Raw genomic sequence first — 27,226 nt, 5'->3', positions numbered from 1 at the left:
TCAGAAGTGGTGGCCTGCCTTCACTGCCTCAATGTCCGAGATCAGGGTCCTCGCCAGGAAGATGCCAAATATCTGCCAACAAAGCCGGCAGAGGCAGCGGCCATCAGCATCGGGGCCCAGAGGGTGAGGTAGGGCAGGGCACCCTGCACTTCCCGTCACCTCCACACCCACCCGCAGAGGCTGAGGACAGAGAGCAGCAACTGGGCACGTGGCCAAACGAGACCAACCCGCAGTTAAAACAAATGAGCCCGGGGTCTGCTTTGCTGTGTAAAAAACAGCGGGATCTTCCCTAAAGCCTAGAAGGGGCAAACAGCAGGCACCACAGAAGCAAAACGGACGTTCTGCCCTGCCTGCAACATGACCACGCACATCTCATACCACAGGCCGCGACTCGCTTTGTACCCGGGGTGAAACGGAAAATGACAGGGTCACCCTGACTGGTTCTGATTCCCCAAATACCAAATCTCGAATGTTTCCTGTAAACCTGGATTCCACCATAAAAACAAGACTGTCCCCGATTTGGGCCATGCTGATGTCTGAAGCTACACCCCGACCTCAGTGACCAGGATAATCATGTGGGAAGGCTGATGTTTTCCTACCGGGAACAGACTAATGTGAACTTGGTGACCTGAGGAATTCTGCTCCCCTAACCCCCACTTTAAATCCTTCTTGTGGCTGGTATCTGAAGGGCCAGGCCTTCTGAAGTAAGAGATCCTTGCCTGCTTTGCAAGTAAATTTTTTTCTTTCTTTTTCCAGATGCTTCTGTCTCTCGGCCTTCCTTTGAGATCAGTCAACCACTGAGTGAAGGAGGAAAAAGGTGCGTGGATGGCTGGTGACCCCGAGTCCACCCCAGTCACCCTCTTCAAGGCAAGGTCAGAGCCGAACATTTTCTGAATGGTGGGTTTTCCACAGAGCAGCAGCCTCAGCTGCCTCCGAGGCTGCCTGGGGGGCTGCCGGCTTCTCCTCCCAGCCCTGGGCAACACTGGAAAAACTCCTGGTTTTTCTGATTCACTGAATTCTTGACTTTCTCCCACCAGTTCTTCTCCTGAGAGACACTAACCAGCCTACTCACCCCGGGCCTCACGCGCCCTCGGCCACCAGCATCTTTCCCAGTGTAAAATCTGGCTCAAAGGAACAGGTGCGGCCACAAGGGGAGAGGAAGCCACAAAGGGCAGTGGGGGCAAACCTGCAGCAGTGAAATGGCGATGAAGACGCCGGCCACGATGTAGATGTTCCGTGGGAGCCACCCCTCCAGCGCCTGGATGCAGCCTTTCGTGAAGATGGACTCGTCCCATTTGCTCTTCAGCTGCAGGGAAACAGGACAGCGGCCTGAGCCCAAGACACGCAGGCCGTCCCCACCCTGGATCCCCAGAGGGCTCCCGCCGGGGGCAGAGCAAAGCTTGGCGTGTGACGGGGGAACGAGGGATCTGGGAGGCTGGTGCTGAGGACAGACGGACAGACAGAACTCTCCAGGAGAAACACGTCTATCTGCCTCGGTCTCTGCCCCTCCCCGGGCAGTTCGCATTTTATAACCTGTCTAAGCAAAGGCTCCCTGGCTGTGATCTTTAACCCCTTTCTCTTAGGGCCTCCACAGATTTCAAGGTCAGCTTGTTCAACACACCTCCACAGCCCACATCTGGAGAAAGGGGAGGGGATGAGGGAAGGAAAATGTGCCTTAAAGAGAGAAACTGGGGAAAGAGGGCTCAGCGTCTTCTGACTCAGGAGAGGGAAGGGACAATGGCTTCTCAGAGTGTGCCCCCGAGCCCAGGTGAGCCTGGCTCCAAGAAGCAGAGCCAGCAGGAACGGGCTGAAGCCGACCCTAGTGGAGGCTCAGTCAGCACACAGGGACGTGGCCTCGGCAGACACCGTGTCCTCACCCAACCCGAACACAGCCGTCAGCCCCGGGCCCCCTCCCCTATCAGCCTCACCCATGAAACACTGACAAAACAGTCATTCGTTAGCAGTGTTAGGGGCTGAATTATGTCCCCCTAAAATTCCTATGTTGAAGTCTTAACCCCCAAGACCTCAGAATGTGACTGTATTTGGAGAGAGGCTGTTTAAAGAGGTAAATAAATTACAATGAGGTCATTGGAGTTGGTCCTAATCCAATATGACTGGTGTCCTCGTGAGAAGAGATTAGGACACAGACAGACACAGAGGGAAGCCCATGTGAGGACACAGGGAAGAGGAGGCACCATCCAAGCCAAGGAGAGGGGCCTCAGAAGGGACCAACACTGCTGACACCTTGACGTCAGACTTCTAACCTCCATAACTATGAGAAAATTAAATCTTTGTTATTTTAACCGCAGGGCCTGGGTACTTTTTTACAGCAGCCCCAGCAGATACAAGTGGCGAGGAAATTGGTCACTGAAGAAGCTGATGCTGACATAGGCCCATCGCTAGGAAGCGGAGCTCAGTGTAGAGGGAGTTGAGGTTTCCCAGCCTGGAGGGTCACATCCCTAGTGTCCACGGCCAACAGCGGGGTGTCTGCAGTTTCCCCGAGATCCTTCTCCTTCAGAACAGCTGTCATTCACATCACCAGAGGCCACCAGAGCAAGGACTGGGGTGGGCCCTTGCCTCTTCACATCCAAGCGCACACTCCCTACGGCCTGAGGAAGCCCTTAGAGGACTGAGCCCTGCTCCTGCCCTGAGCCTATCTCCCTCCCTGTCAGCATCACCTCCATGATGGCGGCTGGACCAAGCCATGTGCCTCCTGCAACTCCATCCTGAACCCCTACATAACAGACACCTCCTGGGACTCCAAGGGCCTCTTAAACATGTCGTCTTTGTTCCCCCAAACTTTCATCCATCTTCTTTCCACTAACGTAGCAACTGCTAGATTTTGTGACTGTGGTTCACAGAGCTTGAAATCACACCCATTACTGTTCCCATGAATCTTGTCTTGCCAGCGGCTCAGGGAAGGCGTGTGCGTGGCCGTGTGCTCCGGCTCGCCTGGTTCCCAGCTTAGGTGGCACCTCTGAGCTTAGTCTCCCCTGGCTTTCCCACTCCAATTTGCACTTGTGCTAAATCGGGAAGTTGGACCCTAGAGAATAAACCTGAAGAATTCAAAGTCATATGCACTGGGGCTCTCACCTGAGTCCTGACATCATAGCCACACTGTGTGTTCACAACTTTTTGCTGTAAGAAAAGCAGAAAGATTAGTCATTTTTGTGCTCCAGAAGCCGGTGGTAGAAAGCTCTAGAAAAGTCACAACCAAACACCAGCAAACACCTGCACCAATTCCATTACAGCTCATGCCCTTCCATCATGTTGCCAACTAACCTTCCATGCTAGCACAGAGGTTGGCAAACTTTTTGTGTGAAGGGCGAGATAGTAAACATTTCAAACCCACCTACGACCTACGTAGCTACTATTCAACTCTACTGTTGTAGCATGAACGTGGCCATTGACAATATGTAAATGAACAGGTATGGCTGTATTTCAATAAAACTTTATTTATGGACACTGAAGTTTGAATTTCATGATTTTCACATGGCACAAAATATTATCCTTCTTTTGATTTATTTTCAACCACTTAAAACAGCTGAAACCATTCATGGCTCACAAGTCATCCAAAAACAGACGGCAGGCCAGACCTGGTGCAGGGGTCATAGTCTGCCAATCCCTGAGCTAGAAGGGAAAAGCTACACTTGCTAAAGATTTCAGAGTCACGGTGGAGATGTCAGACACCGTTGTGCAGCCTCTGCAGACCTGAGCCCCTCCTGGGCTGGGGAACGCGCCCAGAGCCCCGTGGCCCAGCACCAGGCAGTGTGACGGTACTGACGGCCGTAGGGGCTCCCTTCCGCTCAGGCTAGGTTTGGGCAAACATTCAGTGCTCCTTCAAGGACACCCAAGGGAATTCCCTGACAGTCCATTGGTTAAGACTCGGCGCTTTCACTGCTGTGGCGCTGGGTTCAATCCCTGGTCAGGGAACTAAGATCCCATAAGATGCACAGCGTAGCCAAAAAAACGGGGTGGCAGGGGGGCACCCAAGAGCTCAGTTTCTGGAACCCAAGGATGTGGTCTGTGGACTGGGGATAAAGACAGGTGAAGAGGAAAGAACAGTGAAATAATTCTGCACCACCCCCAGATGGCGATGTATGCCACTGCGCAGGGCTTCGGAGGACTGAGCGTTTGTTTTCTCCAGAGAAAGGAGACCAGGGCTCATTATATTCACAGCATCTTGTCCAGGCCCCCCTGAGTGAGAGCCCCTCACGGGAGGGGGACCACTGTTTTTTGCCTGCTTCACCCAGCACACCAGAGCCAGGGTGGGCCATGCAAAAACGCTGATGGAATTTATAGGTATAGGATTTCAGAGCTGCAAGAGCCCTGAGGCAAGTGGAGGGGGAGCCGGGCACTCAATCCATCCGCAGAAAAGAAGCCAGAGCCCTCAGGGAGGCAGGAACTGCTCCGCTCCAGAGGGACCGTCCATGCTCAGGCAGACTCACCGCGGGGTCGGGCACACAACAGGAGAAGGGCACCCCACACTTTTCACGGCTGTAGCTGGCGCCACTGCAGTTGAAGTAGACGTTAAGGTCCCAGTCTTCAGGGCCATATGCCCCACAGCACTGGTTCTGCAATCATAAAGCCGAGAACTGTCGGGGCTCTGAGCCAGGACTGTCGTTGCCCGGCGTAGGGTGTCTGTCTTAGGGACATGGGGTTCAGTGCACCTCTGTGTATCACACAGAGAAATCGAAGCCTGCCCCACGGACCTCCCATCACCGAGATGTGAGCGAGGTGACCCGAGTGGACCTTTAAGAAGGAAACTGTGTCCAGGTCCTGTCTGGGCCCAACACACCAGGCCGGCTCGGCAGTGCCCTTGGAGTCAGCTCCACTCCCTCCTCACCCTGGAACTTTCCCTTCCTCCCCAACTGACCCCCAACCCGGGAGAACGGGCTTCTCGCTCTCCTTCTGATGTGGTCCTCTACTGCCCCCCGAGAGAACACCTCTTTGTGGGCAGTGTGCTTTCCTCCCCAGGAAAGGTCCAAGCTGGCCCCAGTCACCTTTCGTGCCTCTTTAGAGGAAACAGCTGCTGAAGTCTACTCCCAAGGAGAGTTATGACTGGGGTGAAAGGTAACGCAATCAAAGCTCTGTCCCTGACCCGGGGTCTCCACCCTCCCTTCCCAGAACCCCCCACTATCTGCTGAAGCAGCAAAGAAAAACTCCATTTGTCTAAAAAATAGTAAAACCAAACACAGTGAAAGCAGCACTGTGACGTCAGTGGCGTCCCAATCCGAGAGCAGATGTCGTTTTCACACTTGCCCTTACAGCTGTCACGGTTATGGCCGTAATCACAGGCCCACAACCAGGATTTTGGCTTCACTTTCATTCCTAAGGTAAAAATTCCGCCTCCCCTGCCCCCGTCCTCCGTGGTTCCAGGTGCCCTAACGACTACCTGATATTTTACCATGAGGAAGCTCCATCATTTACTGAATATCTCTAAGGAAAGGTATTTTTTAAAAGGAGAGGAAGGCAGTGGAGAAAACCACAATGTCTTTGAGGCCAGTGCAGAGAGGAACCACCCTGGCATCCTTGACACCAGCAAGCCCAAGGTTATGTGGAAGTGAAGAGAGAATGGCAGCCTTGAACAGAAAAGGAAAAGGCACAGGAGGCAGTGATGTCAGAAGAGGGTGGGATGGGGACTTTCGCAGACGAACACGGAAGAGATCTAACAACAGAGGAAGGATCTCTGATCACATAAATGGGTTTTGCGGAATCCTACAATACATGAAATAAGGGGTAAACAAGTTCTGGTTAATAAGGAGAACAGATCATAGTTACTTTTAATGCTCTTCTATTTTCTCCTCAGAACAAAAGGGTTCCATATAAAAAGTTCCTGAGGAAGCTAGGTTTTCTGGCAGAGCACAGATCAAACAACAACCTTACACAGGCTGGCATGGTGGTGAGTGGGTTTCTCCTGGGGCGGGAGGGGTGGCAGGGATGGGGGACAGCAGTGGTCCCAGCCTCCAGGTACAGCCACACACAAGGGGGACGAAGGCCTGAGAGAAAAGGCCACAGCCTGGGACTGCTTAAACAAACCCCCGGGAACAGAGTCCAGGGAGGTCACATTCCTCTCCATCTGAAGAACCTTCCTCCAGGCAGCTCTGCCCTCCCAAACAGGAAGGGGAAAAGGTCCCGAGGAGGAAGGGGACAAGAATAGCCTCAGACGGGGAGTCACGCGCCCAGCTCTACCCCTCAGCACACACAGCACCTAGGAGACTGCAGCCGCCTGCGTGGCCAGGGCTGGAGAGATCCGGGCCCTGCGGGGGGAGAGGGTAGGGTGGCCGTGGGTGCAGCTGGACTCCCTGCCCAAAGCAGATGGGGGAGGGCACCCTGAGAGCAAGCCTGGCCCGCCAGCAACCACAAGCAGACAAACCTAACCTGACCAGAGTCGGGGGGTAGCACCTCCCCTGGCCTCCTGGCTGTGGGCAGAGCTGAGGAGGGAAGGCCCAGTGTTCCCCACCAGCCTGGCCTCCGAGCCATGCACACAGACTGAAGCCAGGAAAGCCAAGCTCTATCAGGGAGAAGGTGGTGCTTACAGCTTTCTGAAGGGAGTCGATGAGGTTCTGCAGGTCAATGTCATCCCGGTAGGATCTGATGTTGCTCTCGAAGAACTCCCGGAACCGGTCCCTCACCCAGTCCTGGAACAGGAAGGCCAGCACGGCCACGGCCAGCTCCAGGAAAAAGATGAGCACGATGGCACTGCAGAACTGCAGGGGGACAAGCACAGGAGCAGAAGTCACTACACCTCTGGCCTCCCAGCTGGACGCGCATCCTTGTCCGACCCAGAACCTCTGCCTGCTGCGAAAAGCACGAGCTCGGCACCCAAGAGACCCACGGTGGAGTCTGGGGAATCCCACGTTATTAGCTGGGTACTCTGGGCAACTCATCCCTACTCACACTGCTGCATTGTTGGTAAGAATCAGATGAGTCAAAGTATGAGAAAGCTCCAAGACAACGTACCAACCATCTCCTATGAAGTAGCCCTCACTCCAAGGAAACTCCATCACGGGAATGAATGGCTATCCTACCCCACCAGGTATCAGCTCCTTCAGGGCAGAGACTGTGCTCCAGACACACTATCTGACCACTCTCCTCGCACATACAACCATCCCAGTTGCTAGAAACCTGTTACTCCTGCTTTAGGGATAAGGAAGCTGAGGTTCACTCAGGTTTCATACTTTAGATACAGGACATCTGAGTTCCCTGGCAGGGCTCTTTACAACTCTGGAGTTGCTAACCTTATCAGTACCTACTCTGTATGTGTGTATATGATAGTCAACTGCATAAAAACCTCTGCAGAAGCACAGCTGTCCCTGGCCACAATAGTGGTGGAATTCTGTATAGGCCACTGCAGTCACAGGTCCACACTCCCTCCCATCAAGGCAGGGCTCCAGCCTGTAGAGCTCAAGTTATCACAGCCGTTATCACTGGCCATAAGCAGCTATGCAACAACCAGCAATATCTCAAAATAAGACATGCACATGTGGGCTTCCCTGGTGGTGCAGTGGTTGACAGTCCGCCTGCTGATGCAGGGGACACGAGTTTGTGCCCCGGTCCGGGAAGATCCCACAAGCCACGGAGCGGCTGGGCCGGTGAGCCATGACCGCTGAGCCTGCGCGTCCGGAGCCTGTGCTCCGCAACGGGAGAGGCCACAACAGTGAGAGGCCTGCGTACCGCAAAAAAAAAAAAAAAAAAGACATGCACATGTACAAACATACACACGCAGAAGGCCCTCCAGAATGTAATCTCCATTCATAGAGAAGCAAGGTAACCAAACATAGTCTTTAAGAGAAAAAAAAAAAAGAGAAAAAGCCCATGTGTTTTGCTTTCTAAATGAAGCCCAGAAAAAAAGGTTGATCTAATAAATTCAACAAAAAATATAGTGCAAAACACAAATATGTGTTTTCCCCATCAGCTATTTAATTTTAGCTGAATGTATTTCAAAATGAATGTGTACCTAAGTATAAAACTAAACTCTTAGTAACTCGAAGTTCTGCCAGGAAATTAAGGATGCTGCATTGCACAGCCAACACATTCACACACCCTGGAGGAGGGAAAAGATTTCCTAACATTATTGACATCTTTTGATCTTAGCCAGGAAGGGCAAAGGTGAGTAGCAAACAAACAATTGGGACTTCTGAAGGGAGATGAAAGGCAAGGGAAGGGGAGGAGAGCAGGCCAGGGAGCAGCTGACTCTGCCCACTAGGAGATAAAATCCAGAGGGGCCCAACCTCTCCAGAGATGAGGATCTGATTCATCTGACTGTTCCCTGAAATCTTACCTTTCGTTGGGCAGCAGGGCACCAAGGGCTGCCTCCTTCCCCCACTGCCAGATCCTGGGGGAGGCTCGTAAGAGCTGCTACTCACCCCCTAGATAAGGGCTAGGCCTGCCTGGCAGAGCCCATACCCCTACCTCCCCATCTCCTCCCACCCACGTGTCTGGGGCCACTCACAAAGTTGAGCAGGCAGATGTTCTCCCGCAGGGCCCCCACACAGCCAGCGAAACCCAGCGTGAACATCACCACGCCCACCATCAGCACCAGAACCACAGGGTCAATGCCATGCATCCGGGTCACTTTGGTGAGGTCGGACAGCACCCCCTGAAAGAGGCAGAGAAAGCAGGGTAACATCAGCTTCAAAGAGAGTCGAGGGTGTCCTGGGGGGCTGTGTCCAGACCTAAATGAGGACAGGGACCTGCCTTCCAAGGCTCAGTCTTGTCATTAAAAGCCACGGTATGGGGCTTCCCTGGTGGCACAGTGGTTGGGAGTCCGCCTGCCGATGCAGGGGACATGGGTTCGTGCCCCGGTCCGGGAAGATCCCACATGCCGCGGAGCGGCTGGGCCCGTGAGCCATGACCGCTGAGCCTGCGCGTCCGGAGCCTGTGCTCCGCAACGGGAGGGGCCACAACAGTGAGAGGCCCGCGTACCACAAAAAAAAAAAAAAAAAAAAAAGCCATGGCATGGCACAGCCCCTCCCCACCTGCCCCCTTAGAGGCCCCTCTGCCCAGTAGATCTTTGCCTACGTCAGCCCCCAGCCACTCTCCCGTTCCCGGTCTCCATCTAGGCTGTGACCTCCTCCCAGGCAGACCCCACACTTCTTTTGTAGTCTGCAGGGTACTGACGCCAGGTCTGGGGTGGAAGAGGCCCTGGTCCGTGGTCAAGGCACCCCAGGGCTCTGGCCTCTGGCCATCTGGTGGCTGACTTTGCATTCAATTCATGGAGCACCCCACTATCCTGAGATGAAAACAGCTTCAACATGAACACGCCTGTGAACAGCACACCCGCCAAGGACAGGCGAAGGCAGCGCCACCCACTAACTTTTTGTGATGATGCACATGTTCTATATCTGCACTGTTCACAATGGTAGCCCCTGGTCACATGTGCTATTGAGCACTTGAAATGTGGCCTGGTGGAACTAAAGAACTGAATTTTAATTTGTATTTCATTTAAGTTAATTTAGATATAATTAGTCACATCTGGCTAATGGCAACTGAAATGGACAGAGCAGTTCTACAGGATTCAAAGGAGGATGGAGAAAAGAGCAGCCGGACCAGGCACCCAGCTAGAATCAGGGAGCCAGGGTAGCCAGGCCTAGGCTCAGGGCTCCGTTGGCTGAGATGCTGCTGTTCCAGAGGCGGTCACACGGTGGCACTACGAGTCATGGTTTGCACCAGCTTCTTGGTCTAGGGCAAAGGGACATTGCACTACAAGCTCTTAAAGGGGCCCAAACCCCAAGGCAGACCAGTTCCTAAGGCCATGGCAAAAAGCCCACAGACCTAAGTGCTCCTGTCTCCTCCTCCTGAAAGCAGAAAGAGATTCCACTGAAGGAACAGAGGGCCCTGGGCCTGAGACTCAAGAGGAAGCTTCAGCTCCCACTGTTTCCAGCCTGGGCTCTCTACTTCCCCAGCACCCACCTACCTGCAGAGCAAAATGTGGCACCAAAACTCCACCCTGCCCACACCCGGTCTAGTCCCCTCCTTGGACTTCCAACTGCCCCTTGTCCTTCCAGACAATAACAGCCTGGTCTTCTCTCCTCCCCTCTCCTCCACAGGCTGGGCAAGGAGATTCAAAGGTGCCTACAGGGCGCCCAGTGGGGCACATCCCAGAACCCTGCTCCCTGACTCAGGGGTCCTTCCCGTGGACGAGAACAAGAGCTTCAGGAATCAACACAACTGTGTTCAGGGTCCTGCTGGCTCCCAGAGGCACAGACAGGGTCCATTCCAGAAGGTAGCCCCAGGCCTGCCCTGGACACAGCTGTAGACATGCCCCAGGGTGACTCAGGGCTTCTGGGACCAGGAGAGAGGGCTCCCCACACTCACAGGGCTCAAAATCCCTACCAGCCCAACCTTGACCTCTAGCAGCGACCCTACCACAGGGAAACAGGGCCAGCAGGATCCCAGGAGTTTTCATCATAAGTTCAGTAGCTTCCCAGAGCCGGCTCTGTAAAGATTAATGACTACAAACCATTACCCTGCACAAGAGAGGCTCGTCAGGAAGGAGTTTGGAGGAAGGGACAGTTAAAGCTGAACAAACCTGGCGGACTGATGCTCAGGGTCCTAGTGACAGTCACACCTACCTTTTCGCTCCACGCCCATAGTCCGACACCGAGGAAGACAACTCCAGCCAACTGAGCAGGCGCAAGGGGAAGAGAGAGAGAGAGAGAGAGAGAAAGTTAGGTCAGAAACCAGCTCCATGAACATGCTTCTCAGAGGAGGGACCACACTGCTAGTCAGGGGGTGTTCCTGGCTCGTGCCCAGGCTGGGCAGAGCAAGGGCAAGGCAGACCCCTTGGTCCCAGGGACTCTACACCAGAACAACAGGACGGTGAGGCTCTTCAGATAACCCACACCTATCTTCCCTGACCATTGGGACAAATTCCTTCAACCCCAGCTGGCCCCATGCTCTGGAGAGCAGAGACAAAGATCTCGGAGCAGACTCTGTCCAGGAGAGACTATGGAGTTAGAGACATCAGGCCACACCCCATTTCTTCCCCATTCCACAAGCCCCCTACTCATTTCAATGCACTATCTGGTGTGTAAGAAGACATCACCCCTTATGATGGCTGCCCCAGGAGCCTTCACGGGCTCCCAGTGCAGGTGAAGCCCTGCATAGGACAGAGCACCCCCTGTGCCGCCCGCCTCGGGCCTCCAGCCCCGGAGACAGACTCCAAGCACAGACAAGCAGCCGCCCAGGCCATCTGCTGGCGAGGCTCAGGCTCCTCACCGTGGTACCTACACTCTGCACTGCAGGGCATGCCTGTGCTCAGGAAATGCCTGGTTATGTTACCGAATTAAAAGAAGCCTGCACCAAGCCAAGTGCTCACCCCAGAAAAGCAGTGCCCCCCAAACCTGACCTCCTACCCACAGGAACACACTGGGGCTAAGGTGCCTCACGTGCACCATGACAAAAAGGGACCCCCCCCAAATACACTCCACAGATTCCTACGCCAGGGAGGACTGTTCCATAGAAAACAAACACCACATGGCCTCTACAAATTAAGCAGCCCCCTATTTTTCTGCTTAACTGCTTTATACTCTGCTGGCATTTTGCTGCCATTTATCAGGACCTCACGGTAAACAACAGGGCAAGGTTCTCTGTGACTGCAACTTTCCCAAGTGTATTCTCCAGCTTTAGGATACTCCTGTCTACTTCGCTGCAAGCCCTAGGAGGCTGGACTCGGAAGAAGGGCCTTCAGAGAAAGCCCCGGAGTTCCCAACCTCCTCTGGGTCACAGGCCACTTTCAGAAAATGTGCACATGCCCAGTATTTTGGAGGGAATTTCAGAGGGTTCTCAGACTCCTTACTGCTGGTTCCCACAGCAGTCTGTGGACCCCAAGTGAAGGAGTCCTGCCAAGACCTGATTCCGCCACCTAACAAAGCAGCACGCGAGCCGAGAGGGCCAGGACCAAAACTCTGAAACCTATTCCCTCTGAAACAGAGTTCCCTGACAAGTTGATGATTAATCTCTCTATCCACAACTTTATTCCCTTTCTCGTCCCGCCCCTGTTTCCCTCAAGACTGAGGAATATCAAAGAAAAGGGGGGACTGACACCGAGCAGGACCCTGCAGGGCCTTCTTGGGTACGAGCCCCTCTGGGCCCGCTGCTTCTTGTTGGTCTCCCCTCCCCCTCTCCCCCCATTCCAAAGAGCAGACTCAAGCAGCTACTGATTAGAACAACAGAGTCAAAGGACTCCTGGTTCCTCCAGAAGGGATTTAGATAACAACACAATGCTATCTTTGAGCTGTTCTGCAGAAACTAAGACCACCACCCCCAACCCTGTGGAGGATGGTGATTACCCGCTGACCTGAGAGGTACGTGGATCCCAGACTGGCTGGAACCAGAAGGCAGATGATTCAGATTCCCGAACCATCTCCCTGTTACATCACCACTAACCAAGCAGAAGAAAGTCCACAAGTTAATCATATACCTTGCGACTCTCACCCCTAACATTTCCTTTAAAAACCCTTGACTGAAAGCCATCGGGGAGTTTGGGTCTTCTGAGCACGAGCTGCCCGTTCTCCTTGCTGGGCACTCTGCGATAAACCTTGTACTTCCCTTCACCACAACCTGGTAGCAAAAGGATTGGCTTTGCTGCAAGTCGGGCGAGCGAACACAAGTTCAGTTCAGTAACAATCCCAAGCAGTAAGTGAGAAGGCCCAGATCCCAAGTCTCTGTTTAGTTCATTCATTTACTCACTCACTCATTCATTCAACAGGCATTGAGTAAGTGCCAGGCACCATCTCAAGCACTGGAGACAGCACTGCGCCACGTGGGCAAAGATCCCTCTGCTGCCGGAACTTAGGCTCTATGGAGCCGACACGTGGTCCTTTCCATCACATTGTGCTGATTTCCCACTTTTCCATCCTCCCATTGGATTAACGAGTTGATGAAGAGGGCTTCGTTTTCCTTGATGGGGTACACGACCACTTCCCTTCCCTTCCCGAGTATCTGACACTGCACGGTAAGCGAGCCTGAAGGTGACCAGTCACTATCTGCCGAATCCCCGTAGGCCTCTCTCCCCATCATTCCTCAAGGTCTCCAATGACTCACTTCCCTCTTGCCAAGCGGCGGGGGGGTCAAGTCTTTTGCCTCAGCTTACCTGATCTCACCCAACATAGCTGGTCATTCTCTCTGTCATTGAGGCACTCAGCTTTGGGGACACCAAGTGTACACACACAATTGTCTTCCACCCTCCCTGTTGTTCCTTCTCAGTCTCCTTTGTGGGTTTGTCCTCGTCTTTCAGAGCCCTCTAAATGCTGGAGAACCTCACTGCTCACAGTCCTGGACCCCTGCCCTCCCCTGAGCCCTCTAGATCCCTGCCTCAGATCTCATAGCTAACATGGCTGACTCACAAATCCTAACCTCCAGCCATAGCTGCTCCCGAGTCAAACACTCCAATGTCTACTTGACTTGTCCACTGAATATGACTAGTAACATTTCAACATTCACGTGCCCCCAAATGGAGCTGTGGTCTCCCAACCCCGGAGCAGCTCCTCCCCACCTCTCCCCTTCTCACTAAATGGCACCACTGACCATCTACTCGTTTAAGACAGAAAACCTAGACCTCAGGCTTGACAGCCCTCTCCCTCCAACTCCACATTCAACCTATCAGGACCCTTCCGTTAGTCCTACCTTCAAAATACAGAGCATACCCTCTCTGCTCCCACCTGTCCATGCTTCATCCCTGCAGGGGCCTCCCCACCATCTCCCCACAGGTCCCCAAGCAACTAGAACAATCCTTTAAAAATATGTCTAGATCACTCTCCTCCTCAAAATGCTCTGATGACTTCCTTTCACATTTAGAATAAAATTCAAACTCCTTGCCGTAGACCACAAGAACGTGGGCAGCCACGCTGTGGCGTGCGTCTCCAACACCATCTCCGACCCGGCTCCCCGGTCCCAATCCCCTTCTCTGGGCCACCCTGGTATTGTTACTGTTTCTTGAACTCACCAAACTCATCCCTGCCTCAGAGCCTTGACTAGATCCCTCAGCCTAGAATGTTCCTCCTCCATATCCCTTCCTGGCTGCCTCCCTCATTCCATTCAGGTCTCTTCAAATTTCTCCTCCTCAAACACATCTCCCTTTGCCATGCTATGTGGACGCTCCCCATCCATCACTCCTGATCTCCTTCCCTGCTAGATCTTCTTCATGGCACATATCCTAGACCACATGAGCTGTCTGTCTGTCTACTGTGCCTCCCCACCACTTAAGCCCTCTGAGGGCAGAGATGTTTTCTATTCTGTTCAGGGTTGCCTAAGCACTTTCCATGACAACCTACCCACCACCCGGTGCCACGAGGGACAGTGAAGAAGGTCTGCCCCTCGGAAACGCTTCGCCGAATACGGTCAGCTTGAGACACCAGCTCCCTACCACCGCAACCCAGTTCTCCTTCTCTCACAACGGGGCTCTAAGAATGAGAGCTTGTGTTTTTTTCCATTCTGTTTTACAGGAAGAACTAAACTTAACTTTGCACCAGAAAGACAGGAACCGGGGGGGCAGGGACCCATGTCAGATCATGGGTTCAGTGAACAGTGGTCCAAGGCAGGACCTTCAGGGACCAACAGTTGTTTTAGAGACAAGGAGACTGAGGGAGAACCAAACAGGGGAAGTGACCTGTCTGGGAGCTCACACGACAGCCCCCTGAATGAGCCAGGACTCTGGACAGCTTTGCCTGGCTCCCCGTGGAGACCCTTCCCTGGACCTCCCTTGGACAGATGGTCTATGGAGATGGGCTGTCCTCCTGGCTGCCAACCATCTGGGAGTGACAGTTAAGGTGCCTTCCAGCCTCAGAGTAACCTCCTTTGTCTCTCTTCTATCACCTGATTAAATTCCTTCCCAAAGAATGGAGCCCAACTCCCACCAAGCCCAAAGGGAGGCCAGCCTTGGACCATTAGGTGCATACCCTGCGGTGGTCACCAGGGCCAGCACCACCCTTTCCTGGGTGCCAGGTGCTGCCTTAAACACAATACACCTAAAGAGGCCCTCCACACCCCATAACACTGGTACTATTACCCTCATTTTTCAAATGGGAAAATTCCGATGTAAAACAATTTGGTTATTTGCCCAAAGTCACACAGCTAGCTGGTGGCAAAGTTAAGAAACAAACCTGCATGTCTCTGTCCTGACAGCATGTTATCTCATTGCCCACAAGGCAGCCACCCAAGGCAGGAAGAGTGGGCACCAGCTTGTGCCCTCCATCACATGGGGCAGTCACAGTGCCCGGCGGCGTGGGAGTCCGCAGAAGGGGCTTCTAAGCTGTGCAACCCTAAAGCCAACGTCCCACATCATCAGGTGGGGAGGATCACTCTGTGTCCAGTCAGGCCCTCTTTGGGAGCCACTGTGAAGATTCAGTAGTGACCTCTCCACCTTAGGCAAAGGCCCCTGTGAAAGAAAGTGAGAGGTCTCCTGGGGGGCATTCTGGGCTGGTCCAGCCCTGCCTTGTTCCGGAAGCCACACGGAGTTCACTCACCAAGTGGGCAAGCCTTTACCCAGCAGGTTCCAGACACAATGGAAGTGTAGACATCTAGCCAGGCCCTGCTGGACTGGAGGAGGATTCCAACACCGAGCGGGTCAAAAGCAGCCCCTCATCACCCACAATTTAGTGGGCTTGGTCTCCTGTAAGATTTCACTTCAGTGCGTGTGAAAGCACTTAGGCAATTCTTGCAGGCTCCAGAGGACTTTCCTCCACAAGCTCAAGACAAACCACCAGCAGCCACGAAACGCTTTCAGGCCATGCCCTGCCGGCCCCTGATTCTTGCAGACTCCCCTGGCTGAGGAAGGGTGACATTCACAGAACCCCTGCTCCTGAGCCACCAGAGGGAGCCTCAGAAAAAAACAAGAAGGAAACCCAAGAGTAAGCACCGAAACCCGAGGGAGTCCAGGGCAGCACTGAAAAAACAGCATGGGTCAGCCGGTCCTGGTTCTGGCTCCACCCTGCAACAAGTGACAGGACTTGTGCGAGTCCAGAAATTTCTCTGAGCCTGTTTTTCTTTGCAAAATGGGGATGGCCCTTCCTGGGTCATAGGAGGGTTGTAAGAATTCAAAGAAGTATCGTGCTTACCCTGGAGCACTGAGCGAGCCCTGCCCTGACATGGAGACAGAACAGAGGCCGCGGGGACCCTCAAGACGCCATCAGCATTTGCTGGATTGAAAGCACTCTGCACACCATCCCCCAACGACTCGCAGCTTTGTCCTGAGACAAGGTCCTCCTTTCCAGAGGCATCTGTTTTATTGGGCTTCTGGAGACAAGAGTAAAGCAGAGTTTAAGGAAACAGATGCCTTCTGGAGGCTTTTCAAGTGAGGTGGGGAAAGGATGATGGAAAGAAAACAGGGCAGGGAGTGGAAGAAGATAAGAACTGCCTCAGCTCTGTTCCTAACTCACCCTGTGGCTTTGAGCAAGCCATACCTCTCTTGGACTTCAGTTTGCCAACCTGCAAAACTGAATAGGTGGAGACCAATGATCTCCAAGGGCCTCTGCATCTCCCACTGCCTAAGCTCTGCCACCATAAATCATGCCAGGTGGAAACCCAACAGTCCTGGCACTCACTCTCCAGAACTGGAAATCCGGAGTCCAGGCCTGGGGAGTCCAGGGAACACCAGAGATGCTTGTGGTCACTTGAAAGGACACCAGAGGGCACAGACCCCAGACCCAACCTGGCCCTGAGAGCCAGTGCACTGAGGGGGAGTCCCAGGCATCTGTCGGGATCAGGAGGCCTTGCCCCTCCAGACTGTGGTCACTCTGGACCCTAAACAGAGCGTAAAAGGAACACCTCTTTCAAAACAGTCTCATATTTTTAAAAAAGCTTAAACCAAGCCAGTTCTTTGTGGGAGTTTGGAAGTTCTGGGAGCTGGAAGGGACGCTAAAGCCCAGCTTCTTATCCCGGAGGGAAATGGGCCCAGGGCAGGATGGTGCCTTGCTCAGGGTCACACAGCTATCACACACCAGCTTTTCCTCCTGCCGGAAGGGTGGTTCTGAAAACCAGAAGCACATGTGCCCTTCCCGCAGAGCCAGTGAACTCCTGCAGAGGGGCCCGAGAGGAGGTGGGGAGGACTACCCACAGGGCTCTGGGGCAGCTTCCACAGAATCTCTGTGCTCCCTGATAACAGGGAGCTCACGCCCACCACGCCCTGCCCAGGAATCTGACTGTATCAGCCTTTGAAAGAAAGGAAGGCAGGGAGGCAGAGTTCTCCAAGGGAGGTTACAGGCAGCGCCCCAGGCAATGGAGAGAAGGAACCCCCACCCCAGCCTCACCCCACCCCAGCCCCTTCCATCGCTGGCACAGTTCAGTGATTAACAGTGAGTAGAGAACAAGATACTAAGCTAGGGGTCGACAGTTCTGTAAGGCAGATAGTGTTTTCAGCTTTGCCTGCCAGAAGGTCTCTGTTTCAACTACTCCACTCTGCTGTTATAGCAGGAAAGCAGCCACAGATAATACGTAAACGAATGGACAGGAGTGTGTTCCAGTAAAGTTGTATGTGCAAAAACAAGCAGACAGCCAGGTTTGGCCTTCGAGCCGTAGTCTGCCAAGTCCTGCACTAAACTATCACACTGAAACCATCTAGACAGGATTTCCTTCAGCTCAGCCACATGAACCCCAGGACATCCCTATAATTCGGGTCTCCAACCCTGGTAGATTTTTATATTACTTCAACAGGTCTTAATAGCCTAAAACTGCAAATAACCCAAATGATATTTCCCACAATGGAATATTCCACAACAATGAGAATCAACGATCTACAATTACGTACCACAGCATGAATGAATCTCACATACAAGATTTAACAAAAGATGTCAGACTCAAAAGATGTCCCTCCAAAATTCATATCTTGAAGCCCTAACCCCCAGTGCGATGGTATTTGGAGGCAGGGAGGTAAGTAGGGTTACATGAGGTCATGAGGGTAGAGCCTCCATGATTAGAGGAAGAAAGACCAGAGCTTGGGTTCTCTCTCTCTGCCACATGAGAAAACAGCAGGAAGGCAGCCATGTGCAGGCCAGGAAGAGAGCCCACACCAGAACCTGACCATGCTGGCAAACTGATTTCAAACTTCCAGCTTCCAGAAATGGGAGAAAATAAATTTCTCTTGTTTAAACCAAACAGCCTGTGATATGTTGTTATGGCAGCCCAAGCTGACCAAGACAGGAAGAATACTTGGGCAGAAAAATTAGATCTAGCATCCAATCAAAAGTTACTAGATAGGCAAGAGGGAAAATAAAAACATGACCTATAACAAGGAAAGAAATTCAGTAACTATAAGAAGACACAGAAATGAGAGAGAAGATGGAATCAGCAAAGACTTTAAAATAGATATTGTAAATATGCTCAAAGATTTAAAGGAAAATATACATAATGAAGAGACAAATAGAAAATATAAAAAAAGATCCAAATAGAACTATTAGAAATAGAAAATACAACATTAGAAACGAAGAATCACTAAATGGGTTTAACTGCCAATTAGGCACTATAGAAGATGAGTGAACTTAAAGAAAAAGCAATAGGAAACTTCTAAACTAAATGGTAGAAGGGGGTTAAAAAAAACAACAACTGAGCAGCATCTCAGTGACCTGTGGGACAACAAGGAGTCCAAGGGAGGGAGGGTGTACATTTGAAGAAATAATGATGGGAGTAATCACATATTTGATGAAAAATACAAACCCACAAATCCATAAAATGCAATGAACTTCAAACAGAACACAAAGAAAACGCACCAGCACATATCATGATAAAATTGCTGAAATCCAGTGACAAAGAGAAAATCCTGAAGTAAGCCAGAGAGGGAAAGAAAAGACACATTATGTAAACAGTATGCATATACAAGACATTTAACCCAATGAAATGAAAACATATCAAAATGTGTAGGATGCAGAAAACGCAGAGCATCAAATATAGGCATACCTTGGATGTACCTGGGTTTGGTTCCAGACCACCACAATAAAGCAAGTCACACTAATTGTTTGGTTTCCCAGTGCATAGGAAGATGATGCTTACACTATACTGTAGTCTATTGAGTGTGCAATAGCATTATGTCTAAGAAAGCAATGTACATACCTTAATTTAGAAATACTTTACTGCTAAAAAATGCTAACCATCACCTGAGCCTTCAGTGAGTCATAGATCTTTTTACAACAGTAACATCAAAGGTCACTAATCACAGATCACCATAACAAATACAATAATAATGAAAAAGTTTCAAACAGTCTAAGGATTGCCAAAATGTGACAGAGACGCAAAGTGAGCTAATGCTGCTGGAAAAATGGTGTCAATAGACTTGCTCAACGCAGGCTTGCCACAAATCTTCAATTTGCTAAAAATGCAGTGTCTGGGAAGCACAATAAAATGAGGTATGCCTGTACTTACACTATAGGAAAGAAGAAAGATCTAAAATCAATGATCTAATCTTCTGCCTTAAGAAGCCAGACAAAGAACAAAATAATCCCAAAATAAGTAGAAGAGAGAAAATAATAAAAAGAGCAGAAAGCAGCGCAATAGACTGGAGATGGGTGGTGGTGACGGTTGCACAACAGTGTGAATGCACTTAATGCCACTGAACTGGGCAGTTAAAAATGGGTATGATTCTAAGTTTTGTTATGTATGTTTTACCACAATTATTAAATATAAAAACATGATGTTTGAAAACCTTTTAAAGAAATTAATAAAATAAAAGCAGAAAAACAACAGAGAAACATCACCTAAACTAAAGGAAGTCAGATCGGAGAGTGAAATCTAATTTATATAAGTGACAGGAGGCAAATCAGTGGTTGCCAGGGGAAGGGTGGGGAGGGAGTGACTACAGAAGGGCACAAGGACAGTTTCTAGAGGGATGGAAACGTTTCACATCTTCATCGTGGCGATCATGATCAGAGGGGAGGGAGGATACAGCTGCCAGCTCAGCGCACTGAACCCTTGAAATGGGTACAGGTTCATCCTTCCTTCCTTCCTCCTTCCTCCTTCCTTCCTTCCTTCCTTCCTCCCTCCCTCCCTCCCTCCCTCCCTTTCTTCTTTCTATGTATGTATGTATCAATATGTATATTAGAAGTGGATTTATTTATAGAGATACATGTTCCATAGTCAGAATGCAGTCTGTCTCAAAAGGCGAGAATGGCCTTGGGAGAAATACACTCCACAGACAGAGTGTGGGCCATTTCAGAAGGCGAGAGGCCTATTCTATTTAATCTACACTTCAACTGAAGTGATTTTTTTAAAAATTTATTTGGCTGCGTCGGGTCTTAGTTGTGTCACGTGGGGTCTTTTCGTTGCAGCGCGCAGGCTTCTCCCTAGTTGTGGTGTGCCAGCTCCAGAGCGCACGGGCTCAGTAGTGGCGGTGCGTGGGCTTAGTTGCCCTACGGCATGTGGGATCTTAGTTCCCTGACCAGGGATTGAACCCACGTTCCCTGCACTGGATGGCGGATTCTTAACCACTGGACCACCAGGAAAGTCCCTGGAAGTGATTTTTTTTTAAGCATTTCTAGGTAAAAAAAAAAAAAAAGGTACAAACAAGATGGGAATAGGGTACTCCCCCATACACGACAAATCACCCCAGCAGACTGGGCCACGCTGACTATTTACTGGCCAAGGAAGCAGAGTTATACACACCACCAGTTACTTAGACCTGACACCACCCTGTGAGTGTGTAATAATCATATGTCCTGGGGAATAATCACAGTGCACCATACTGCCCATCCTCGCAAATCCCTCCTGGTGGTCCCAGCTGCAGATGCGCCTGAGCCAGTGAGATCAGGAGCTGAGGCCCTAAACGGATCAGCAACTCCTAGTTCTAGCGGAGTCTCTAATTAAGCAATCCTCGCCCTCTGTCTTGGCAAGACAAAATGTGGAAGAATACACACAAACACACACCCCTATGAGCCAAAAGAAAAGGCGGTCTATTTCCTATGAATTGGGGCAGTCCTTCTGGAGAATATGACTATATAAATGTCAGGCAGGTCAAAACGATGGACACACCTTCTGACCCATTTACTCTCACTCCTGGGAATCTATCCCAGCAAATAATTTCTCCCCTTTCCCCAAAGGGAAGGATCTGTGTTACAAAAACTAATCACTGCTCCTTATCTAGGATAGTAGAAAAATTGGAAACAACCTAAATGTCCAATATAGGAATTTCCAAAAATACAATCAGGAAGACTATGCGGCAACCTGGAATGTTCTACACTAGGTGATGCTGATACGAAAACGCAGATGATCACGTGGATACTCTCACCAAGATGTGAAACTATGTGTGACTGCAGACAGGAAAATGGAGCCTGAAGGAGGGAACACAGTCAAGATGGGATGCCTTGTGTAGTCTTCTAGAATTTCCATGCAGTTACAAAAGCTTAGTAAATAAAACTGGAAGGGAAAAAAGGTACCACCTCTCAGCAGTGAAAGTGAAATAGTCTGCACATGTTATTAAAACACTAGACTTTCCCTTTCTGACTGCATTGAATTACCAAGAAATGGAAGCAGAGAAACCATCTGACTCAGACCTAGGGATCAGGCCTTGGGGTCTGATATCACGTGGACAGAGTTCAGCTCAAATAAGGGCAATTCTCGAACGGTTAGAATGATCCAGAGTCAACAGCCCATTGTAGGGCCAGACAAAGAGAGTTAAGACCATCCACCCACAAAAATGCCACAAACGGGAGCAAGGGCAGGGAGCTGCCGTTAGGTCCTTCCGCATCAGACTGGCTTTGCCTCTCTTGGGAAGGGTTAGGGTTAGGGACTGTCTTGGTTTGCCTGGGGCAGTCCTGGGGCACATCTGTTGTTCCAGAAAAATTCTTAATAACCTCTCTTTCATTCTTAAAAGTTTCCCAACTTGGAGCACAAATTACATGCTCACCCTACTCGTGGGAGGCATCTGTTACTTCGAAGGAAGGGGCCTCAAGCCATGCTGGTCACAGAGCACAAATGTCCATGTTTCTCACCCAGAAACAGGCTGCACATTAGGGTCAGAAATGAATTCCTGCATTTTACAAGCAGGGAAGCTGTGGCTCAGACCTGCCCTTGTCACTGAGAAGGTCCACAGCAGGGGGGGCTCTCTGTCGTCTGTGCCTACAAGCAGTCTCCGTTTCTCACTTTTAATCCACCTCTGAAATAGATCCAGGCAAGGGCTTTATCAGAATCTTTGCAGATTAAACTCAGTGTCTGTGGTGGGAGTTGCAGACATCATCGGAATCATCCCTCGAGAGGATTCACTCAGCAAAACCAGGGAAGCTCAAATTCTCTGTGGAATCAGGTGAGGTGAGAATGAACAAAGACAAAGGCTGTAAGCCCCTCCCAGCTTCCTTTCCTCTGCAAGTCAAAGTGAGATTTTTTAAAGAATTTTAATCATAGTAAAGTACACATAATATAAAACTTACCACCTTACCATTTTTAAGTGTACGGCTCAGTGGCGTTAAGTACATTCACAGTATTGTGAAACCATCACCACCGTCCAGAGAACTCTTTCCATCTTGCAGAACTGACACTGTCCCCATTAAACAGTAACTTCCCATTTTCCCCTCCCCCCAGCCCCTAGTACCCACCATTCTACTTTGCATCTCTGAAGCAGACTACTCTATGTACCTCATATAAGTGGAATCATAGAGTATTTGTCCTTTTGTGTTTGGTTTATTTCACTCAGCATACTGTCCTCAAGATTCACCCATGTTGTAGTATGTGTAGGAATTTCCTTCATTTTTAAGGCTGAATAATATTCCATGGTCTGTATAGACCACTTTTTGTTTATCCATTCATCCTTTGGTAGACACAGGGGTTGCTTCTAGCTCTCCGCTATTATGAATAACGCTGCTGTGAACAAGGGTGCACAAATATCTCTTCAAGATCCTGCTTTCAATTTTTCTAGGTATATGCCCAGAGGAGAACTGCTGCATCATATGGTAATTCTATTTTTTACTTTTTGAGGAACTGCCATACTTTTTTCATAGCAGCTGCACCATTATACGTTCTCACCAACAGTGCACAAGGATTCCAGTTTCTCCACATCCTCATCAACATTTGTTATTTTTCTGGTTTTTAATAATACTCATTCTAATGGGTGAGAGTGATATCTCATTGTGGTTTTGATTTGCATTTTCCTGTGTCAAAGTGAGATTTTGCCCTAGAAACAGGTCTAACACATCCAAGGAATGATTATAACTTAAAAAAACCGGGCTTCCCTAGTGGCGCAGTGGTTAAGAATCCACCTGCCAGTGCAGGTGACATGGGTTCGAGCCCTGGTCTGGGAAGATCCCACATGCCGCAGAGCAACTAAAGCCCGTGTGCCACAACTACTGAACCTGTGCTCTAGAGCCCACGAGCCACAACTACTGAAGCCCGCGCACCTAGAGCCCATGCTCCACAACGAGAGAAGCCACCACAATGAGAAGCTTGCACACCGCAACAAAGAGTAGCCCCTGCTCGTGGCAAGTAGAGAAAGTCCAGCGCAGCAATGAAGACCCAATGCAGCCAAAAATAAATAAATAAATAAATTTATAAAAAGAAAAGAGAGAAGTCACCGCAATGAGAAGCCTGCACACTGCAACGAAGAGTAGCCCCCGCTCGCCGCAACTAGAGAAAGCCCACGCACAGCAACGAAGACCCAACACAGCCAAAAATAAATAAAATAATTTTTAAAATAATAACAATAATAATTTTTAAAAACCAAGAAAGGGTAAAAAGTGCTAGTGTCCTCAAAATGTTGTGGTGGCAGCATTTTCCTGACATCCCTGTGATAAGGTCCCCATGAAGCCCAGCTCCATGTTCACCCAGTAAAACATGCAGTTCAGAAGAGACACAAACACTGTGGGCATCCGCATCTCTCGCCTCAAGCAAGTATTAATGGTCCCTTGGAAAAATCTCGGCCTTGAAGTTGGAAGGAGACAGCTTAAAATAAAAAACACAAAAAAACGGTAGGCTACAGGTGTTTGCTATAAATAATGTTACTGTGAAAATAATTCTGGATGGGACAAACTGTTAAATAAAACCTCTGCTTGTTCCCACACCTAGAATTGGTCAAGGAATTCAACAGGTTGCTTCTGCATATTCAAACCTGCCTACGGAGCCCAAGTCCACCATCAAGGCTCTCATTCTTCTGCTCCGCTTACTCACTGTTAATTCATCAAAACCAAACAAAAACTCTCTGCAAAATGATCCATCTGTGCTTTGCTTCAAAATAATCCAAGGTGGGGGAAGATATAAATTAAACATGATAGGCTGAGTTGGTAACTTTTGAGGCTAGCTGATGCGAACATGGCAGCCGGGGTGGGGGGTTCATTATATTCCTCTATTTTTGTATTTTCTCCATTTAAAGAAGAAAACTTCTCTGAGGAGGTAAGGGCTTGGCACATCATCTTATTCATTTTCAGCAACCTTGTGAGGCAGGCAGCAGGCAGGTGAGAGCAGTATTTCACAAAGAAATCAGCTCAGGTTGAGAGTCCAGACTGGCACCCAGGAACCCCCACTGCACCATGCACTTCCCTAAGGGCTCTGCGCTCCAATTCTTAAGCCTCATTCCACATTCCCAGCTCCTTGAGCAGATGAAGACAGCAAATCTCCGCCTAGAACCCAGCAGGGAGGGGCCGGGCAGCCTCCCCCTCTCATTTTCCCAACAGAGCTCTCATGCCTCGTTTTCCTGACTGTTCCTGTTTGTCCTGTCCTGTTCTGCCCCAGTGCACACTAACTGAAAAATGATTAACTCTCGACCACAGACACTGCCCATTCTGCAAAACTACGATAACGCTGTAGCCCCCTTCAATCACCAAGCAGACTTGCTACAATTCTGGATTCATGAACTCCACTATGTGAATTTGGTGCTGCAAATGTATTATATTGGGCAAGTTAGTAAAGCTTTCCAAGAGCAAAGAATCTATCCTGAAGAGGCTCTGAAGAAACAGAGATTACCAGGGCCCTGGGCCACAGCAGCAGCAGGAGAGTTTCACTCCAGATGCAAAAATCAGGATGAGAGTCAGAGGTCGGGATGTAAGGCCAAGCAAGCACAGCGGGCCAGCGGGCAAGGGTTACAACAGGCGGGTGGACAAAGTGTCTAAAGTGTCAAACCACCTGCCTAAGCCAGGTGGCCCTCAACTGTGCACCTGGCTGGGGGCTGGGGACTCCAGGTGAGGCCAGAAGGCTCTCCTCCAGACAGGGAGCAATGCACGTCTGAGAAGCCACACATCTCAGGGAGGGGCAACCACAGCCTCCCATTAGGAGGGGCCCACAGGAACCACCTCAAATGTCCAGCACTGCCCTACCTCAGAGGCAATAATGAGGCTGCTGGTGAAAGGTTGTCTGGGCACCAGAAAAGTCCTGCGGTGAATGGCCAAGCCACTGAATCCCACCCTACTTCTCCAGGACAGAAAACCCCCCAAACTTTGAGATAAATCATCAGGAGGTGATGCTGGAAAAACAAGGGTGAAAGGCTGAGAGATCTTGGTAAGTCGGCCTCTATGTCAAGAGTTCCAGTCCAAATAGGAAATGCCAAAATCCTCAGTAGAGGCAAATGTGGCATCATGACCACTTATCCTGTCCCTCCTTCTCCATCAGGCCCCACCCAGACACTAGCTGCAGACTCGACACTTGTATTAAACGAGGTTTTAAAACCCTCTGTGTGCGGTCATGTCACCGTGCTCTCCTGCACAGAATCAATGTCTGCCTCCCCCTGGACCAATGCCACTGACATGCTCTGATATCTCCCTTAACCCTTTGACCATCTCCAGCCAGTACCCAATTGCTCCTCTTTAAGGCAAGAGTCCTTGAAAGAACTGTCATGAGTCACTGGTCTCCACTTCCTCATGTCCCATGGGCTCCTGGACCAACTCCAGGTGGGTTTCCATCCCCAGCAGTTCTAGTCAAGGTCATACCCTCCACCTTGTCAAAGCCAATGTCAATTTTCTGTCCTCATCCTACTCCTCTCTACATGAAGGGCTTCCTCTCAAGGCTTCCACAACACAAAATCTCCTGGTCTTCCTTTTACCTCAGGCCACTCACTCACAGCCAACTTTGGAGAGGACTTTCCTACTCAACCCCACCTCTAGCATCCCCACCTCAATATTCAGACCCCTCCTCTCCTCAGTCAGTACACTTTCCTTCGATGATCTGGTCACCCCTTCCTCTGATGGTGGCCAAGACTTTCATCTCCAGGATGGCCACTGGTACGGGACACTGACATCTCCATGTGGCTGGCTAAGAGACCATTCAAATGCCATCTCAGAATATGGGGCCACCATCCATGCCTTCACTCTGCAGAATCACTCCAAAATCAGATGATACCATCCAACTTATAACCTACCAAAAGTTACTGAAAGAAGTAGAATTCCAGCTACTTACTGGGAACCATACAGTCCTGCATGACCTGGCTTCTTCATGCCCGTGTCCTCACCTGTGTCCCCTGTGCCCTGTACTCACTCAGCTCCAGCCATATGGCCTTCTTTTTGCTTCTTGCACATGCCAAATTCATTCCTGCCTCAGGACCTCTGCACATGCTGCTCTCCCTACCTGGAGCTTTCTTCCCAAGACCCCACATAGCTGTGTCTTCACTAGTACTCAGGTCTCAGCCTACAAGCCACCTCTCCTTAGAATGTGCTTCCCAACCACCCTGGCCAAGCGGCTTCACCCTCCCTGCTCTGAGGCTCAGTAGGCTAATACCCTTCTGATTGAACACCAGCACAAGGACAGGGTTTTACTCCCCTTGTCCACCCTTACCTCCCAGAGCCCAGGACAAGGCCTGGCCCACAGTCCAATGTACACAAAGGACCCAGCAGCTGATGTCTCACTGGGGCATTCCTGGGGTGTGGGTGGAGGGAAACCGACATGCATCTGGGTCAGAGCCCCATCTTCTTGAACCCCCAAGGCTGGGGTAGGGCCCCTTAACCTAGTCTTCAATCACCTTGGCCTTCCCCATCACAGCACCTGACGGTCTACTTTATAATTTATTGGGTTGGCCAAAAAGTTTGTTCTGGTTTTTCCGTTTTGAACGGAACTGGATTTTCCAGTTTTTTGAACAAACTTTTTGGTCAACCCAATACTTGTCACTGGTTTCATGAGGGCAGGACCCTGACTGTCAGCCACCTCACCCGGAGCCTCACGGGGCTCTGGCAAATCAAAAGAACATGAAGAAGCGTGATTTACTAATTAAGGACTACGCCAGGGAACATGACCGCTCTCATCCACTCACCCAGAAGACGATGTTGTAGCTGAAAAGGAGGTACTTGTACCAGCAGCTGACCTCGGCGTTGGAGTATCTATAATAGTGCAT

At 50.5% G+C, this 27,226-nt stretch overlaps 1 protein-coding gene across 2 annotated transcripts; it reads right to left on the bottom strand.

Moving 5' to 3' along the window:
• Positions 1-27,226, bottom strand: TSPAN14 (tetraspanin 14; the record flags this gene model as incomplete). Of its 2 annotated transcripts, XM_079700394.1 has the most annotated exons (8): positions 1-72; positions 1,187-1,306; positions 3,094-3,138; positions 4,449-4,574; positions 6,540-6,710; positions 8,456-8,602; positions 10,578-10,628; positions 27,146-27,226. In XM_079700394.1, 8 exons carry the CDS (start codon positions 27,224-27,226, stop codon positions 1-3), a joined length of 813 nt encoding a protein of 270 aa, XP_079556520.1. The 2 variants fall into 2 exon arrangements, with proteins under 2 accessions (XP_079556520.1, XP_079556521.1); XM_079700395.1 differs by lacking the exons at positions 6,540-6,710; positions 8,456-8,602; positions 10,578-10,628.

This window comes from Hyperoodon ampullatus (assembly GCF_949752795.1).
Source record: "Hyperoodon ampullatus genome assembly, chromosome: 1".
NCBI classification, from domain to species: Eukaryota; Metazoa; Chordata; class Mammalia; order Artiodactyla; family Ziphiidae; genus Hyperoodon; species Hyperoodon ampullatus.
The sequence above is the reverse complement of the archived record's forward strand: the minus strand, read 5'-3'. Positions and strand labels throughout refer to the sequence as shown.